The sequence below is a fragment of the Ostrinia furnacalis genome, unplaced genomic scaffold (assembly GCF_004193835.3).
Source record: "Ostrinia furnacalis isolate ACB-3 unplaced genomic scaffold, ASM419383v2 OfSCF4444, whole genome shotgun sequence".
NCBI lineage: Eukaryota > Metazoa > Arthropoda > Insecta > Lepidoptera > Crambidae > Ostrinia > Ostrinia furnacalis.
This window is the reverse complement of record NW_021134683.1, coordinates 107,633-126,796: the sequence shown is the minus strand read 5'-3', so window position 1 is coordinate 126,796 and position 19,164 is coordinate 107,633. Positions and strand designations below refer to the sequence as shown.

General features: G+C 36.5%; 1 protein-coding gene across 8 annotated transcripts in view; it reads right to left on the bottom strand.

Annotated features, from left to right (window-relative positions):
• The window catches only part of spri (Src homology 2 domain-containing protein sprint), a 167,036-nt gene that overhangs the window by 131,365 nt on the left and 16,507 nt on the right, over window positions 1-19,164 (bottom strand). For all 8 annotated transcript variants that reach the window (XM_028313928.1, XM_028313929.1, XM_028313931.1 and 5 more), the window contains exon 2: window positions 13,648-14,095. In XM_028313928.1, coding sequence (XP_028169729.1) covers window positions 13,648-14,095 — 448 coding nt within the window. The remainder of the gene's footprint in view (window positions 1-13,647; window positions 14,096-19,164) is intronic.

Below are 19,164 nucleotides of genomic sequence, written 5' to 3'. Positions count from 1 at the left end.
CCTAACTTTGACCGTAACTATAACGATAACCTGTGTTTTTTGTATGGAGTTTGACAAATTTTTGATGTTTGTAAAAGTTAAACAGCCTGAGTGTTGCCGATTTAAACGTTAATTTACCTTAATGTATTTCCCGCTAACTACACCTACTCTTTTAGCAGAATCGTTTTCTAAAGCATTGTGGTGCGTGTGGGTTCAAGTGACGTGTTACCAATTAATTCCCCCCGCCCTTTGCTTGCTATCGATTCTTGCTTAGACAAGCCTAAAAATCGATTGTCTGTCTATAGTAAGAGTAAGACCAATATTATCCATAGTATTATGAGATATTTCCAATCGATATTGAATTCAGGTGGGAGATTAACTAATTGATTTTAGTCGATTTTCAGAAAAAATATTTGCCGCGCACTGACCTAGGGCAATTTTAGTTTAAGGCTGAGTTGCACCATCCTACTTTAACTTTGACAAACGTCAAAAATCTGTCAAACTCCATAGAAAAAGTACCGGTTATTGTTATTGTTACGGTTAAAATGGTGGTGCAATCCAGCCAAAGAGGCAGGAAACATCTATGCATAAAAAGCAAATATCCTGCATTTAATATCCAACGAAATCCTTAATTAGTGCATTTCTTGCCTACACTCCGCTTCGTTTGATCATCATTCAAGCCCACTTAGTAGACTATTTAGCGAGGCTGCCTGTAAAATAGGACAGCACGCTTAAATTTGTTAAGTGTTCATTCATACAGCCATTCATTCGGCCATTCGCAGTCACAGTAAAAAGAAAAAAGACAGCCCAATTGATGTGCAGTTTGGATGCACATGAGCGTTTGGTCTTGTTTTTACAGAGAGCAGCGTTGGAGCAGTAACTTGATGATATGAGAATGACATATAGTCGCAAATTGGCAATCGCAAGTAGGAAATCATGTATTTATGTGAAATGATAATATGATTACAGGATTTGCCACATCTAGTTACGAGACAATTTAGGTAGGTATTTACTTTTATAAAGCGTTTGTGCTGTAGTGCACATTGATTGGGGTATAAATTACCAATCCTTGAAACAGTAGTCCAATATCAAAACCGCAGGGTCATTGATAAACAGTACCTACATAAATAGAGTCTACAGAAAAACGAACATAAGATGGTAATATTTTTAAATGCTTCAAAATTCTTATGATCACTCTAGATCCACCTACGTAGGGCTTGAATAAAATCCTTAGCTTTGACTTTTGATTGGAGTGACCTGGCCGATCTCTCCAGCGTATGACTTATTTGTAAGACTACAATTAGCAATGGCGCCAATTGTAATGGAATGGAGACAGCACATCGTTATTGCTGTCAGCTGTTGTGCCCCATAACAATGTTCGGACAATGGCTTTTTGATGGCGGGTCAAGGAGAATTGCTATGGTATTCATGATCAGCAATTTGGGTGGTATAAGGTGACGTTGACGACATTTTTTATGTAATAGGTAGGTTTTCCCAGTTATAAGTGTCGATGAAAACGTAGGAGCTCTTTTTCCATCATTTGGATTCAGGATTTTTACCTTTTTCTTTATTTGACTCTTCTAGAAATATATTATTTTATTTTTATAGACGTAATATCTTTAAATTTCATAAGCTATAATTTTAATATGAAATACCTACTATGCGTATTTTTCACTCTTTATCTAGTTTAGTTTTAGTTGTACTTATCGATCAATCTATTTCAAAAGGACAAAGGTTACAAAAGGACCAGCTGCTTCAGTAGTTGAATAAGGAACAGAATCCATAAAATTAAAAATATCTGAAAAATATCGAGATTCCTATAGTATATCGAGAGTTTAACGCCCGTATTCACAAACGTTACTATGAGGTCTCAAAGTGCGCGTGGACGCACAGGGTGACACACGAACCAATCACAGAGCTCTATTCAACGCTGTGCGTTCGAGTTTCTGCTTCACTTAAGCAAGCATCGTTTGTGAAACGGGCGTAACTGCATTTTCCGAGAAACTGTCGTAAAATTCACGTGTATTTAGTTTTTGAGCGTCACGCAAATAAGTTTCACGGTTCGTGCGTACTTTCACAGTTTTATAGGAGCTAGTTACTACATTCTTGATGAAGATATCTTGGTAATATAAATGGGAAAACTAGTTAACAGTGAGTTTCCATCTCGCTCGCTAGATAATTAATTAGATTAATAAAACATTTTAATTAAAAGTCACGCTCGTGTCGCACCGGGCGTAAAGCCTTAGGACCACAGTGCGTATCCCCCCAAGTGCTCTTATTGAAGCTTATTATAGCTTATGTGCCTATTTTATAACACCTACGTTTTTACTGGTTACAGGCTAAGAGCTAAGCTTAGTTTAGCTCGCATAGCTGACGCAGATTTCCATACTTGCGAGCAAAATGCGATCTATGCAAAAACAATTGAAGCTTATTCTAGCTTATGTGCTTATTTTATGTTTATGTTTTTGCCAGTTACAGGCTAAGAGCTTTAGCTTAGCTTGCATAGTTGACGCAATTTTCCATACTAGTGTGCAATCTGCGCTCTATGGAAAAACTATGGAAAACTGCGTCAGCTATGCGAGCTAGACTAAACTAACTTAGTTTAGCTCTTGGTCTACAACCGTTACTACTAACAATGTTAATGTATATGTTTGGCTTAACAATATTTATTGTATAAACAATAAAGTAATATCTAGGTAATAACACTTAGTTTAACTGCGCTCGGGGCAACATTCGCATTATAAACAAACCAATATCGAGTAACGAGTTACCGTTCATTGATAAACACTTCATAACTAAACTACGGTCATTCACGAGCTGAGTAACACTCAAATACACTAGGGATGTAACGAAAGTTTGATATTACGCATTCTAGAATGCTAACGCGAATAAGAATGCGAATACTGGCTGGGGCGTGTAAAAGTGCTTTTTGTAAAAAACGCACTTGTAAAAAATAAATGGATTATGAGTTTTCCAATAGAAAACTATATTATTCGAAGGTTTGACATTTCGTTTCGACTATATTTAAAACGAACATTATACGAGCTGATACAAGTGAATCGAACATCAATACTGTTAGTTGAGTATTTATTAAAAACATTGTTTACTTCTGCTTAGCCATATTGCCTGTAAATCGTGCATCCTACCTCCACAGGACAGGCAATGCCTAATGTGTCAGTATTTTTGTATTGCATTAGTTAGGTAACTCTGACAGTATTTATTCATATTTTTTTTTCATAAAGTTTTCTTTTTTTGTTGTCAATACATTCGCCAAACATTCGCATAGTCTCTTGGTAATGCGAATATTCGTGACATCCCTAAAGACACTGATCGGTAACGAGCGGAGCGGGGCGTGCGGGTTTTATTGTGCAAATCAACGCAATTAGCATCACAAACAGGCGCGCACGCACGAACTGACTCAGGCAGGGCTGACGGTCATTGAATATACAATTCGACCTAATCAATATTTGTTAATTACTATGCACTAATTTGGCGGGTAAATGAAGTTATTGCGAATTTTATTATGAATAGATAACATCTGGCGTTAGGGGTGTCACATCGTTGATGATAGATAATATTGAGGTCATTTAAGGTATTTCTTTTAAATATACAGGCTTTTGATTAGCATCGCATGCGGTATTTATTTCTGAACTACAAAGGCTAGATTCCTTCGTTATCTAGAATAGGGGCAACTTTTCGTTACGGAACCCAGCTCTTAATTAAAATGGTCTTCCTTACCAGCCCTACACGGCCTGTAATTGCCATCGGCCACACGTCCGTGCACCACACCCTAATTCTGACACTCACGTATATCAGTATTTAAGAATCAGAAATATTGATATGAATGAAAACGACAGACATCTCAGTGACAGAAATAAGGACTTCAAGTTACGGAACCCAGTTCTAAACCAAAATGGCCGTCCCTGCCAGCCCTACCGCCAGTTGTTGACACTGGCCAGTGGCCACACATCCCTCGTACCCGATGTCTGTCGTTTCAATGATACCAGTACCTTATGTATTTATGTAGATAATCAGAAATATAGGCTTGACCTTACAGAACTCAGTTCTAAAACAGTAATGGCCGTCCCTGCCAGCCCTACGGCCAGTTGTTGGCATCGGCCACACGTCCGTGCCCGCCAGACCGTGGCGCGACATCGGCTTTCCAAATGCACCCGAATTTGGCTTCGGAAGTTACGCTTGGACTGCAAAAAGGTATTCAAATTTTGGGGATATTTTCTTTCGGGCTGTAAAATGATACGGTACGAAATTTATTCAAAAGTAAAGATGGTTATTTTTAAGGGCAAAAGGGTCTGTGGGTCAACTGATGGAAAGAATTTGATGCTCATGGTCATCTACATTTAAAAGGAGCTACGGTGTGATGCTTTCTTCTACTCTATAACAGAAGTTAACATTATGGATCATATTCCAACATAACAATGTTATTATGGTATCTTTCGATTTCGTTCATCTTGCATTTAGCATCTCGACTCTCGACTCCGAAAGAACGGATAACCTAGAGCAAAATCAATATTCAGGAAAACCATTCTAAAGCCTAATATTCTTAGTACTGTCATCAAAACCCACGAAGAAGCCAATTATTTAACCCGACAACACATCAACAAGACGCTATCCAGTTACGCGCCCGAACCACCACTTAAACCAACATAAAACACAGCATAATGACATGCACCAGCCGATCAAGAATTCCATTACCAACGAGTGATGTCCCTCAGGACTCGATATCCTGTCTTGGGCCCTAGAGACGGTCCGTAATGAGAGCGACAGCGATATTTATGCCCGACCACGCATCCCGAATACGAAATGAGTTCGAATATTGAATAAGGGCATCGAATTTTGTTACGAACAACACTGTTTGCGAAGTAAACATTACAGACAGGTGCTGATGGGGTGCTCCGAAGGTAAATTGATACAAATACCCGAAATGTTTTGAAATGGTCTTGTCACGCTGTTGCGGATCGCATTTGGTGGGTGCTTGTTACAAATTTGATAAAAATTGTGGTATTGTTATACATGCCAGTTAGAAGCCAATGAGGGCTATCGTTTTAGCGCTTACCAGTTAGCGCCACTGTAGAGTAAGGTCCTGTCACTTGCTAGTAGCGAAGACAGTGGCACCAACTGGTGAGCGCTAAAGTGGTAGGAGGACTATCGCATTTGCACTCATCTAGATGGCGCCACTGTAGAGTAAGGTCCTGTCAATCGCCAGGGGTGCCAACTGTTTAGTATAAAAACTATAGCCCTCATTTCTTTAACTTGGAGTTTCCTGTAGTATCCTCCATTTGCCTCTCGTAAATTAGAGGGTAATCCTCCTGCAGTGGAGACTAAATGGCCTGATCTTTACCTTATTTAAAAATATTACTAAACTAAGGCTGGGTTGCACCATTTTACTTTAACTTTGACAAACGTGAAAAATCTCGCAAACTCCATACAAAAAGCACCGGTTATCGTCATAGTTACCGTTAAAGTTAGGTGGTGCAACTCAGCCTTAGATTACTTCGGCATTAAGCTTGGAAAGTGTAGATACTCGTATATTATGATAACATGATATTTTGAATTTAATTAACTTTGCAGTGACACTATTGAGCCAGAAGTTATACTAGAGTTTACCTTTTCTACAAGTCACAAACTTTTGTTTTATAGGTACCATAACCTTATTTCCGTCTAGTTTTTATCGGATTTAACTATCTTTCAAGATTGTTGGTTATAAAAAAGATAAGTAAATAAACCAGACGTTCATATTGCATTAGAAACAAACCAAAGTGATTCAGAGCTTATCTACAAAACACACTAAAGGTATAGAAAAAGAAGGCAGTAATAGTAGCAGACTGAAAAGGGTCTCAAATCCTTCAACAATAGTGCAGTCGGAGGAAGAAAATTATTTTCCCTTCCATCTTTTGTCCGGGCCGTTTAAATATGGCGGCGAGGAAAACATTATTGTCCGACGGACAATCTTGATTCTGGAGACTTTTGTATTATGCTGACATGGCACGAGGTTATTAAGTTCTTTAAAAAGAAATGATGTTGGAGTACCTAATCTTCTATATATATAAAAATGAAACCCGTTTTCCGTTGTCACGACATAACATGAAAACGGCTTGACCGATTTGGCTGATTTTTTTTTTGTAGTTTTCTAATACTCTGTACAAGGTTTTTACGGAAAAAAATATAAAGAAAATCTCTACGCTAAGGCGGTACGAAGTTCACCGGGTCAGCTAGTTAATGGTAAAATGACAATGTAGTATTGCCAGAAACGACAGGAAAATTGCAAATTAGCATCTACTTATTTCAAGAGGCTTATGCCCGTTTTCACCATCAATCCCTAATTTTTAAGTGACCCCTATGTAAATGAAATTCCTGCTATGTGTTATCAAAGGGGTCACTTAAAAATTAGGGATCGATGGTGAAAACGGGCATTAGAGAGATATAGTGCTTATAGTCTGTGACAGACAAACAAATAAAACAATAAATAGGTACCCCTCTAAATATGAGCGGCAGCAAAAAAGTAGGGGATATTTATATATTTATTTAACTCTTAGATGACGATAATTTCGTGTCACACAATTTGAATCACTGGACAATTTAGGTAACGAAATAGGTCCTCCTGCAAAAAGTCTGCAAAGTGCTACTACGAAGAATATTAATAAAACTGTACGGTTTCTGAACGTTAGCTTTAAAACTGTTCATAAATAATGCATTAAAATTGTTCAACGATGAGCATGCATGAATATTACTTTTGTTTACGGAATACAGTTATTTAACAACTGTTATCTATTACTTCAAGGTAAGTAGTGGGCTTACTTCCATCATCAGCAAACTTAATGTCTGAGTAGGTATGTCACTTTTCAATAATCTTTACATACTGTACAGACAACGTTGATACTAAATAACTCGTTATGTTGTTAAAATACGAGTAAGTAAGGGTGATTTAGCATCAACGATAATGTGTGCTTACCATGAGTTTTCGCTAGCGACTGCGTAAAAAAATGACATTCAACGTAGGCCAGTTGTACAGCGCCCCTAGCGGTTACTTTCAAGAACTAAAATCTTCATAGATTATTTTGATGAACACTGGTGTCGTCTGTACAGTAAAGAGTCTCTACCTCTCTATCTATTCTTCTTTCTGTAAATCTGGTAGTTTAGTTTCGCGTAATATAAATTACAATGCCAGATACAACTGTTAAGTAGTTCGAAACCCAGCTAAGAAAAATAGGTAGTCAAAGTCAAAATTTCTTTATTTGTATAGACTATTAAATAGTTCTTACAAATCGACAAATATTTTGCTCTTAAGGAGCCTCTACATGTCTCATAATCTTTTTACACTAGTAGTACCTAAAGCCGAGTTGCATCATCTTAATTTAACTTTGACAAACGTCAAAAATCTGTCAAACTGCATACAAAAAGCACCGGTTATTGTTACGGTTAAAATAAGGTGGTACAACTCAGCCTAAGTATTATTACCACCACACCTAATTTTATTCGTACCTAGCTAATAATTCTTACTTAACTTATTCGATGCTAATTATATGGACATGTATGTGCGATTAAATAAGCCTACTAAACATTATTCCTATACAGTTTACATATACATAACACAGGGCAATCAATATAATTAGGTAGCAGACTGAAACGGTTTTATTAATTGTTAAGGAAGGGAAACCATATTATCGATAGGCTCTTAGATAATGATAATAGAGAACCTTTTAAATTATTTTACAATATGCATAACGAACAACTTTAAAAGGCATATTGTCATTAATGATTTTTATTAGAACTAATGGTAATCATAACATTATGCACGCCCTTATTAAACTGACCATCATTATCCGCCATTTTTTTTTTGTAAGTAAGTGCTATTGGAATGCACTTTCAATTGGAGCTAGTGGAGTACTCCAATTGCAAGGCAGTGATTGATGTTATAAGTGTATGATTGTTTAAGTTTTGTTAAAATCTTTTAGACTGCTAACAATGTATGATACGTAGACTTTAAAGCTTTTTGTTGTGTCTTCTTTGCTGGTAATTTCTTCGAGATTGTAGGGGTTAATTCTTAACAAGCGGGAAGTGGTTTCGTGTGCGAATCTTTGTGTGGTGAATCTAGGGCACTGAGTAAGTAGGTGTTCCCAGGTTTGCGGGGTTTGGTCGTCGCAGGGACAGCGGTCATCTGCGACGATATGGAAACGGTTTAGATATGCCTTGTGGTAACCATGGTTGGTTAGCAATTGGGTAATGCATATTATTCTGATATGATCACTCGATAAAACCGTGTTGTCAATATCGGCTTTCAATCTTCCCTTCTCTATCGATTTACCGCATCGCTCGATCAATTCGCTTGCGATCTATGCAATAGTTTACTCAGAATCGTTCGAGTTGCGAAACGCGGAAGCTTCGTGCGTTTGCGCAGTTCTGATGGGCTATATTGATTGACGTGATCTCTTTGTGTGTATAATAGTGTAGGGTAGTACATCAAGCTAAATATTGCTGAATCTTATGTCGTTGTATTAAGAGCAATTTTTCAAAAAATATGTCGACTCTTCGTGCGTGAGATAAACAATCGTTCCCACGTCGACTAAAGTATCTTGAAAAAGCCAGATTTTTTTATTTTGTCCCTAAATTAATTGGGATGTTTTTAATTTGTCTTTATGAATTTATTATTAAATTACGTGGGAGATATCGTTAGTGATTGCAGAATATGAGTGCATCGCATTACCAGTTTTTTAACAACAAATATAAATTATACTATGTGTTTGCATATTACAGTAAAAAAAATCGTTGATTTTGAATGTAAATGATTCCTTGATTTTTAAAAGTTTGTATTCTAAGTCCGACAAATTAATTAAAAAGTCTCTCTACGAATGTAATTTTATTTACTTTCTTTGATATTGAAAAATTTTATCGATACCGACGAATAGAGTAAAATGTAAACACTATTGGTCTAGGAAAATCTAAGAGAGGAAAGTAGGCAAGTAAAATAGAAAAAGGGAACAATGAATTACATCCAGCTCTTGATTTACGACTGCATTGAATAATACAGCAATTAAACTCCAGCAAAACATATAATATCTGTCGAACCGTAGTCAGTCACGTAATGATAAAAAATTTAATATAATAAATTATAGAGTCGACAAAAAATCCCGACACGTCTAACCTGATTGAGCATCGTTAGCGAACGAGATCTAGGGCACATTATGTGTGTTTATTGCATTACTGTGCGACTTGTGAGTAGGTTGTGATTCTTAAAAAAACTCACTATTAATCTCTAGTTTTTTTAACGAGGATTTTCGTGCACGGGAACCTAGGATTCAATTAATTGGGGACCTCGTGCCGAAACAGTATGATCCCATAGAACTAAGCAGACGCCTTTTCAGCAGCTGTACGTATCTATACTAATATTATAAATGCGAAAGTAACTCTGTCTGTCTGTCTCTGTTTCACGCCTAAACCACTGAACCGATTTTGATGAAATTTGGCATAGAGATAGTTTGAGTCCCGGGAAAGGACATAATGATAGTTTTTATCCCGGTTTTTAAAACAGGGACGCGCGAGTTTTTCTGTGACAGACAAAATTCCACGCGGGCGAATCCGCCGGCGGAATGCTAGTTCCAAATAAAGAAAGAAAAACATGTACTATTGTGGTGAATCTACTCGTAACACAAGCAAGGTTACTAGAGATAATAAATGTGACTATTAATTAATGATTTTGTCTTAAATAGTTTTATAATAATTAGTAATAACCTAGCATATCAAAGACAAGTAAATACCCACTACATCCATGACTCCGTTAATAAGGGCTCGTAGTTGTGACTCAACAGAATCAAATTTTGCAAACGTACAAAGACAGTGTAACAAGCTCAACACTGTGGTCTCTTATTTACTTGTCATAGGAGTTATTTTGCATCAAAAAAGTATAGTCTGATGGGCTGTTGTCTAGCCTAACCGTCTGGTAAAACCACCAAGTCGACTCGTTTTACCCGCAGATGAACCAACAAAAACTGCTGACCCCATTTCGAAACCACGAGCGTTTCCAACTCAAATAGTCGAAGAGTGAAAGTCGAGTCAGGCAATCGTAATTAGAACAAATTACTGCCTCCAAGGGACCCTCTACGTTGAGCTCTGACCACTTTTTCTATTAGAAACGACTCAAATACAGTTAAGGTAAAACAGGCAGGTTCTGAAGATTCTGATCAGATAATAAGTTATAAAGTTATAAGGTATAAAGACCGCGTAAGTAATTTTCGTTTTGATTTTTTAATTAGACGTTATAAGAATCTTTTCAAACGGTATTTTATCTGTCTCAATTATCTAGAGATTATTTCGCTTTGTGCTGCGCTGTTACTTCTGTGCTGTCTATAAAAACAAATAAATAAATTGAAATAAAATCGAAGTAAAGTACGACATAAACACAAATAATAAACTAGATATGCATCCAATACTTTGTGAGAAAATTGACTGAAATGAAAGAACAAGGATTCTATTTTTTCCAAAACATGCCCAAAGCCCTGACCAAATATGGGCTTATTTTCTTGGGTATTCTCTCTTAATCAATTCTCAACTTATGTATAAGCTGATATTTTTGGACTAACTAGCAGAGCAGACCTTTCCGGGTAATTTGTGGTTGCGCAACCTTCGATGTAAGGTAGCAGTCAATTTACTCGTCACTGATACTTTACTAACAATCGCTGTTGTAATGGATTACCTTATGCTATAACGCTACTGGTGTTTTATTGGCTATCAACGTCTGCCTATGTCCAAATTACTGCAAGAATGTAGAAGAATGAAGATTATAACACCATGGCAAGAGGAAAACTTCTTGCCATGGTGTATGATCTTCAAGAGGTAAGTAATAAAATAACGTAGTCTTCAAAGATGTTCCATATTATTTTGATAAAAAAACTAATAGCTATAAAAGCATAGTTTTGGAATTTGACATCAATATTACAGGTTGAGAAAATAGAATTAAAAGACAAGATCCATCTGGAAGTACTGGATAAAATAAAATAACTATTGAGATACCAATCGATAGTAACGGGCCAAGAAAAGCCATAAAGTATAAAGTCAAAGAAACGTTTAAACAATGGCAATCTCAGAGGAACTCATTGCAGATAACAGAAACATAATTGGGGTAACTACAGTAGGACTACTTCATATCAAAGAATTACACTTTGCATCTTATGTAGTTGTAATAAACGCTATTTTGTAACAAAAATGTAAAATGTATGAGATAAGGTTGGACGCAGTAAGCTCAGCTTAAGTAACTTCATGATGATTAAATATCCTCTATAATGTTAATTTTTCATAGTCCATCTAAATGCAGAACGGAGACTATCCCTTCGGACTAATAAACGACTGAGTTTGGTTCCATTGGGTGGCTGATCCTGGCTTTACAGTGATGGGAATAGTCCCCATTTTTAGGCAGGAATACTAAAAGGTATCCTAGAATATCAGTTAGACTTGGACGTAAACAATGCTTAGGCTGAGTTGCACCAAACTCTAACCGTAACTATTACGATAACCGGTGCTTAGTGTAGTAGAATTTGACAGATTTTTGACAGTTTGTTACAATTAAAGTAAAAAGGTGCAACCCAGAATTAGAGGTATACACTGAAAGTGTGGCTAAAGTCTCAAAGAGCACATCCATTATGAAGTGAGTTTGTACTGGATATCCACCAAGTGTAAGAGAACGGTTGCGGTAGTCGACCGGCCAACCGCTTTATCACCGTAATTACCGTGAGCGAGATAGACTACGGCTGGAGTTATTTACATTCTTTACAAAACGCACACTATACTTTTAGTGCAAGAAATACTCGTACTATAGCTTGGAACTCTTTTGAAAATGTCAACTGTCTTAGGGGAACAACATAGATATAATGTATTCTTTGAAATAAACACATTCAAAAATACGTAGATAAGTACGCAGTGAACGTGAGAGTTCTGCAATTTCAGACAGTTCACCCAAAAGTGCATAAACGCTACAAAGTAAACATTACAACAATCTATCTGAACATTTACATTAAGCCATACATAAGTACATACAGATACTATCGACAATGGTAATGTCCGGCACAATAGGCAGAACAATGGCTAAACACGCACTAAGCGTAACCTTGTCAAACACAGATACACGATCACCCGCTGATTGCGGATTAACTACAATAGCCAACATAACCGACCAAGACGAAGCATTACTAGAAGATAAATATTTCCCTAAAGACAACTTAATTGGCAAGGCCGACGAAGAACAGCGATAAATAGCGGTTAAGGGAGGAACACTAAATAGCAACGATAAAATCAACTGTGGTGATGGCGGATCATGCCACGATAAACTGCGCCCCCAATAAAAAGAGTGAGACCTGATTATTGGCCGGCTCTTATCAACAGGCTTAGTTTGCCCCAAATTGGGTGTATGAGACTTATAGACAAAGTTTCGTACTCAACACGCATAAAGATAATGAAGATTCTGATCTGATAAATGCGGCAAACAAAGTTTTGAAAGTAAAGACCGTACCGAAAGATTAGAATTTCGGTTACAAGATGTGGTGATAATAATCCAAATGGAATTTTTACTTTCAGTGATCTTATAGTTATTCTGAATTAGAGCTTACGGCCAAATATTTAATGAATGCAATATTGCGTAAAAATATTTTTTTGTGTAATTGCAAAAATATCTTTAAAGACATTAGACTATTTTGGTTCCAATGCTATCTTATTTCTTTGAAGATTTCTAGTCTAATGATCAAAATAGATGATTAGAATCTCAAGATGATACCGGATTGAACATTGCGTAAGTATTTTATATGCATACGAACGATATGCATCTAAATGAAGTGTTGTAAAAGTTAATTTATCATGACAAGATGATTGGATTTTTAATTTTAAACCGATAAAATTAAGAAATTGTTTCAATTAAAATACCAACCTTATCAACGTGAAGAAACAATTTAGACACGTTTAAAAATGCACTTTAAGACCTAATCAATTCCTAAGATTTCAGAGTTAAATATCCATCAAATCTATTGCAAAATACTTGATTTCTAAGTTGCACTCTAACATCATCATCCCTCCTTTAAAATGAAATTCAATCTTTATTAGATTCGCAAACCAATGTTTGTAAAACGTTTTCAGCTAATAAAAGTAATATTAAGGGAGCGAGCGCCGAACGGGAGGAAATGAAAGCACGAAAATGAAATTGGAAAACTTGTTACAGAATTACTTGAGTGGGATGGAAAAGAAAGTAAATAAAGGCCTTAGGAAGTTAGTGATACGAACTACTTGGTTTCTTGCAAAACTTTTATTTCCCTACCTGAGGCATGTTTTGACCCACACAAACAGAATTAATTCAACATGAACGTTTTTCCACGCCAATTGAGTAAGTGAAAAAAACATGAATAAAATCTAGGCTAAGAGTAAGTAATCCGATAATCAAGATTTCTTAACAACTACGGATCTGATTACTATTATTTACAATCGTTAGTCAGGCGTAGAATTTTAATGATGTAAATCAAATAATTATGATAAATTCACGACATTGCAAATCTGGGGTGTAATTTCCGGTCGCTAAACAAGTGACGTGCACTCGGTAAATCTCTCCTGATGACGCAATCGTCAAACAAAGGCTATTAGGAAACAAACTCGAAAGTGACGTGAAGTGACACTCACCTTTTATTCCAGTACCCGATCTCCGCGTAGCGTCGGCCGTTAGAGCATCCGCTCCTTCTCAGCTCATTTCCTTTGAAGCTCTGGACCGAGTTCCCGTTAGGCGTTAATATTCCGTTCGTTGCGTTATTGTTCCGTTCCCTGTTCCTCGGGAACGTCCCAGTCCCGGAGCGGAACGTCGCTAGATGCGGCGTTTGTTCCACCTCGGGCGTAAACTGTTGGAGCGGAAGCGTGCCATTGCCGCTCCAACTCTTCCTATTTATAGCGAATGTCTTGAAGGTCCCGCTGGAAGGACTCACTCCGCAGAAGCTGCTTCGGTTGTGGCTGTTCTTGATGAACGCACTGTTCTGCAGCGACACTTGAGGCTTGATGGGCACCAGAGGAGACGCCTGGTCAATGGACATCGTACCTTTAGCAAATGTACGTGCAACTGATCTATCTACATTTTCGTCTGAAAGAAAAGAAATAGCGAGGTTAGGGTTAAGGTGCTCAAATAATATTTAATTGAGACCATCAGCAGAGTTTCTTTAAACACTTTAAATGCCCGAGGCGACCGGCCAATTACCGTTGATTTGTTTGTTGCCGAGTCGGAAAACAGCCTTCACATAGTAATGACAGGCCAATGAACAATAGAGTTCAATTTAGGTTAATAAAGGTTCACGTTCCGTAATGTCCTAAACGGTTTGGTGATTCCACATCTTTAAACGAACCACTCGTGCGCCTAACAAACGATACAAAGGGCGTGTAAACAAAAAAGTTTTGTAGGCCTTGTAATAGATCTAAAAATAGCACTGAAAGAAACAAGACATTCGTGGGAAGACGTTTCATCGATGAATCTGATATAAGGATAATGTGCATTGAAACAAATGATACACAATTGTGGTTCTCAGAAACAAAAACGTCAACGGACAAGATTACTCGTATTCGTTGTTAACAAGGCGGCTGATAAATCGCAAAAACTGGCACAACCACACGTCGTTTCATCTCTGTGCGCGTGAGTTTTTACTTGAACCGTAGTTTAAAGAAAACAAACAGTCTTTTCAGTATTCACGCTGGACGCGTGAAATATAAAGCTTAAAGGCAATTTGATTTCAAAACAATTATTTACAATTTCTTACACGAAAAGCGACACGGCAGCTATAATTATTGACAATTACTTGAACGGCAGTATGTGAATACAGGTCTCACACGTCCATTGAACTCGACTGTTGAAATAGTTTAATAATAGTAGTACATTCAGTGTTTCATTCATTAAACAATTATGAACTATCACGACCCATTGATCTAGAAACTAATTTGAGTCGTTAACATCGTGTCTTCTTTTGTTTTTAGATGATGATTGCTGATTGATCCCTTTTGGATGACATTTGAGCAGTAGTAGAATTTAGTATCTTCTGTTCTTTTGACATTCTGATCATTGCTGAATTTGCTGATCCCTTTGGGCTGTGCTTATTGGGTGACATTGCATAGCAACTAGCTGTCCTTTTCTGGTAGAGACTGCATAATCGTTAATCAAAGTTACGTTGGCAAGCCTTTAATCTGGCAGTGCATTAACGGCTCACATTGCTAAATCTTTTTCTTGTATACTTTGTAAATAATCAATTACTCATACCATGTGAGCATTACCGGTAAAGGTCACATTATTGACGAAGTATTAAGTAATGCTTGAAACTCATATTGTGTTGAAAATTATTAATCTATGTCCAGTTTTAAAGTTAAACCATTTATTTAAAGCAATATTCTTAAAACTTAACTGACCAGCGTAGTCACGGTCAATAGTAGAGGTTCATTGAATTGTATTTAGGGCTGAAACCTAAAATGTAAAGTGAATAGACAAAGCGACAAAGTAGATACCAAATGAGTACCGATTGTTCTTCAATTATAATCCTTATGATAGGTTCAGAAATTATTAACTGTTTCTAAAACAGTTCACAAACCTCTTGATCTAGTTAAATAAAAGAGTTGTTCTTCTACCTAAAGTAATTCAGTTAACAGTGAAGTTAAGTAGTATCCAATTAAAATAATATTATGTATGGCAGAATATTCAGAAAGCACTGTGACTTACTATGTTATAAGAGGTGCAATTTTGCAACAAAAAATGTTGCGTTGCATTTGTCGACTGTACAAAAATCTTGTTGCACCAAGAATTTTAAGAACTGTGTCATCTTGTCTAGTTTTTATAGCTGCAATTGTGCAACAAACATTTATGTTGTGTTGCGTTGGTGACTGTATAAAACCTAGGTACAACCAGATAAAACTATACCATTTAATCCAGTGTTACAATTTCGCAACTTGTTTTGTACTGGTGTCTCTACAAAAATCTAGTTTCATCCAGTGTTCATGCCAACCCTAAACACAGCAGTTAGCCACGTCCTGCCTATTGTGGTCCACTCGCATAAATACTGGAAACTCTCCATTAATCTCCTCGCCTTGACCCAGTTAAATGTTAACGTTCAGTTAATTTGTTTACGTTTGCAACAACTTTCGAGGTTCCGATAATGTTGCAGTTGAAACTTCAGATAAAATGGAAGTGGAAGTTTGGAACAACTTATAGGCAAAAGAAGAAAGGAATAAACTGCATAAATGGTTCAGATCCAGAATGTTATCCATTTTGCAACGAACAGGAAAATTATTTAAACAAACGAATAAATACATTTTCATAAATAAGACGATAAATCAATATGTAATGCATTGTATGATGAACAGGAAAGTTATTTAAACAAACGAATACATACATTTTTATTCGTGGGAGGGCAAGCTATATTTGGGACGTAAGCGCCTACATGCTACGTATACTCGTACTTTTGAATAATTTTAGTTGTGTTTTTACTTTCCTACTTTTAAACACTTACGCCCGTATTCACAAACATTGTTGAGGTCTCACAGTACGCGTGGACGCACAGGGTCAAACGCGAACCAATCACAGAGCTCTATTCAACGCTGTGCGTTCGATTTGCTGCTTCGCAAGCATCGTTAGTGAATACAGGCGTAAATCAATCCTTTATTTATCATCACTATTAGCTTATTTCCTCTTCTCTGCTTTACATCCATATTAAATAGTCATTTTGTCGTAAGTCATACAAATCAACATAACATAATATCAACATCTTCGTAATCATCCGGTAACCGGCCATCAAATTCACTTTCTAATGCACCAAATGCATTATAGCTTGTTGGTATTTTACCAATTGAGGCCACAAGACCCCGGTGACCCACTGGAGATCCGTCGTCCGGTAGTGAGTAGTCTGTTACATAACATTTGCGTAAGTCTCCATGCATTACCACTACCTTTTAACTTACAAGACTTTCAGCTTGATGGAGTGTAAATTTTTCGGTTTATTTTTAAATGTAACCATTTTAAGCAGATTATGTAAATTGCTTGCAAAAGGATTTAAAAGATATGGATAAGAGAAATGGTAATTTTAAATTGGATATGAATAAAAGTAAGATCCTGGTTACTGCTTCCGGGATATCAGTAATCAAAGCTGAGATGATGGTTTAAGATTCTTTCTGCAGACGTGCAGGCAGAAGACGGTTTATCAAGGTACCTTATGTAGTTCTGATAAGTGCTATTTTGGAACAACGTGTGCTTGTTCCCATCCCACGGTAATCCAGTTTTACGATAATGCAGAATCCCGCAAAACTGAACTGAATTGAAATGAAATTGGAATTACAAATTCGAACGGATCTGTTTTTTGCGGGACACACGGGATGTTCGTGTGAACTATAAAATTAAAACAAGTATAATGTATAACTAAATGGGATCCTGCAAAAAATAGTTAAGTTTTAAACAACGGGATGTCTCTATCTATAGAAGCAAGCCCTAAGATTTATCCTACTTTTATTGTAGGATGTGTGAATACGTTAAAAACTAAATAACAAACGAGCATTATGGTACGACTTTAATAACAGCTGTTACAAACAAACAACAATCACTACCTGCTAGTTGTCTTAAGTAGAGTTCTTAATAATCGCTCCTAAACGCTTCCCTTTTCAATAAAGTTTTATTATGCGAATCGTATCCTGCGAGAAGTAATTATATGGTTTAACATCGTTTTCTCTGAATAGTAGTATGTGCTTCGTGGTTTTAGTTGAAACGAAGTACCTACCAATAGTCAATATTATGGGGTAAAAAATACAAACTCAAGTCATGAAAATTTAATTAGTACGAGTAAGTACGTGGAAAATTGAGTGACGAGAGCGAAAGAAAAAACAAAAGAGTAACGTTATTCGTCGATAAAAAAAAAGGATGCAGTTTTCTTGGTGGCCAGTGTCAACTTTTTTAATGCAGAACAAGGCAGGTATTTGACCGCAATCACACCTGATGTTCAGTGAGATGCAGTTTAGGATGGTACATTCTGCCTAATATTTAAGCGCCTATTCACTCTCGCCTTGAAGAAAATTATTATTGTTGTCTCTTTTATATTTCCTTCTGGAACATCTTCATGTAATTTACCATTCTCTTCATCATCACAGTGACTCGGAAATTTCTAACGCATAACAATTTCAACAGTTCCAAGTACACTGTAAGTGGGCTAATCAACATCAGTTATTGTAATTGATGCATCGGTAAATGCTCATTGACTGCTTTAAGCATTGTTATTAGCATTTTTATTGATGATGTTGTTGTATGTCTACACGATGTTAAGAATTCTTTGCTTTTGAGATACCATTTCTCCGTCTGTTTTGTAAGAATTTTGTGTTAAGAGCCCATAATTCATTTCCTTGAACTCTCTTTTTTACTTTAGCTGATAATTGTGATATTTTATGCCTTAAACATACTGATCTGTAAAATGTATTTGACAAAGCGTAATAGAAATACTTCATTCCATTCACGTATACTATTAATCATCATTTATCGCTTATGAAGAAAGGCATATTAACTACATCAATTGAAAATGGCAAATAAAACGTTAAACTTGTTTCTAATAGTGACTTAACGGACAAACATACAGATGTTTAATTAGTACTAACAGTTACTTCATAGGGGTCATAACTGCAAAGGCTTTAGATCATAAAAAAGCTAAACAGTTAGAAAATTTTTGTATCTGACTTTAATGGGAGGAATGATAAAAAAGCTATAAAAGGGTTAGATAATAAAGATAGTTTTACCAGCTAATGGGTCAAAGTATAATGAGTCCTTAATAGATTTCAAGGCAGTTCTAACGAGAATTTGTACGATAATGTTTCATAAAAATAAACAATGTCAGCGCATAGCTGAGGTCGGTTAATGCTATCATACAAAATTCTGCCAGTTGAACCAGAAATTTTGTGTAGGCGGATGGCATAGCAAGATGCTTGAGTAGGTAGATGATAGCGTACAAAAATAGCTAGAACCATCTGGATTTGACGGGTAAACCTTTACTAGAAATATTGTTAATAGTTTTCAAATTGGCAAAATCTAGCACATTTATTTGGAACTCTATTTCGCTAAGCTTGCTTAGCTTAGCTCTATTTTCGCTATAAATATAAAAATACGTAAAAAAAAAAACAGAAGATCTTGCTTTGTGGCGTTCCCTT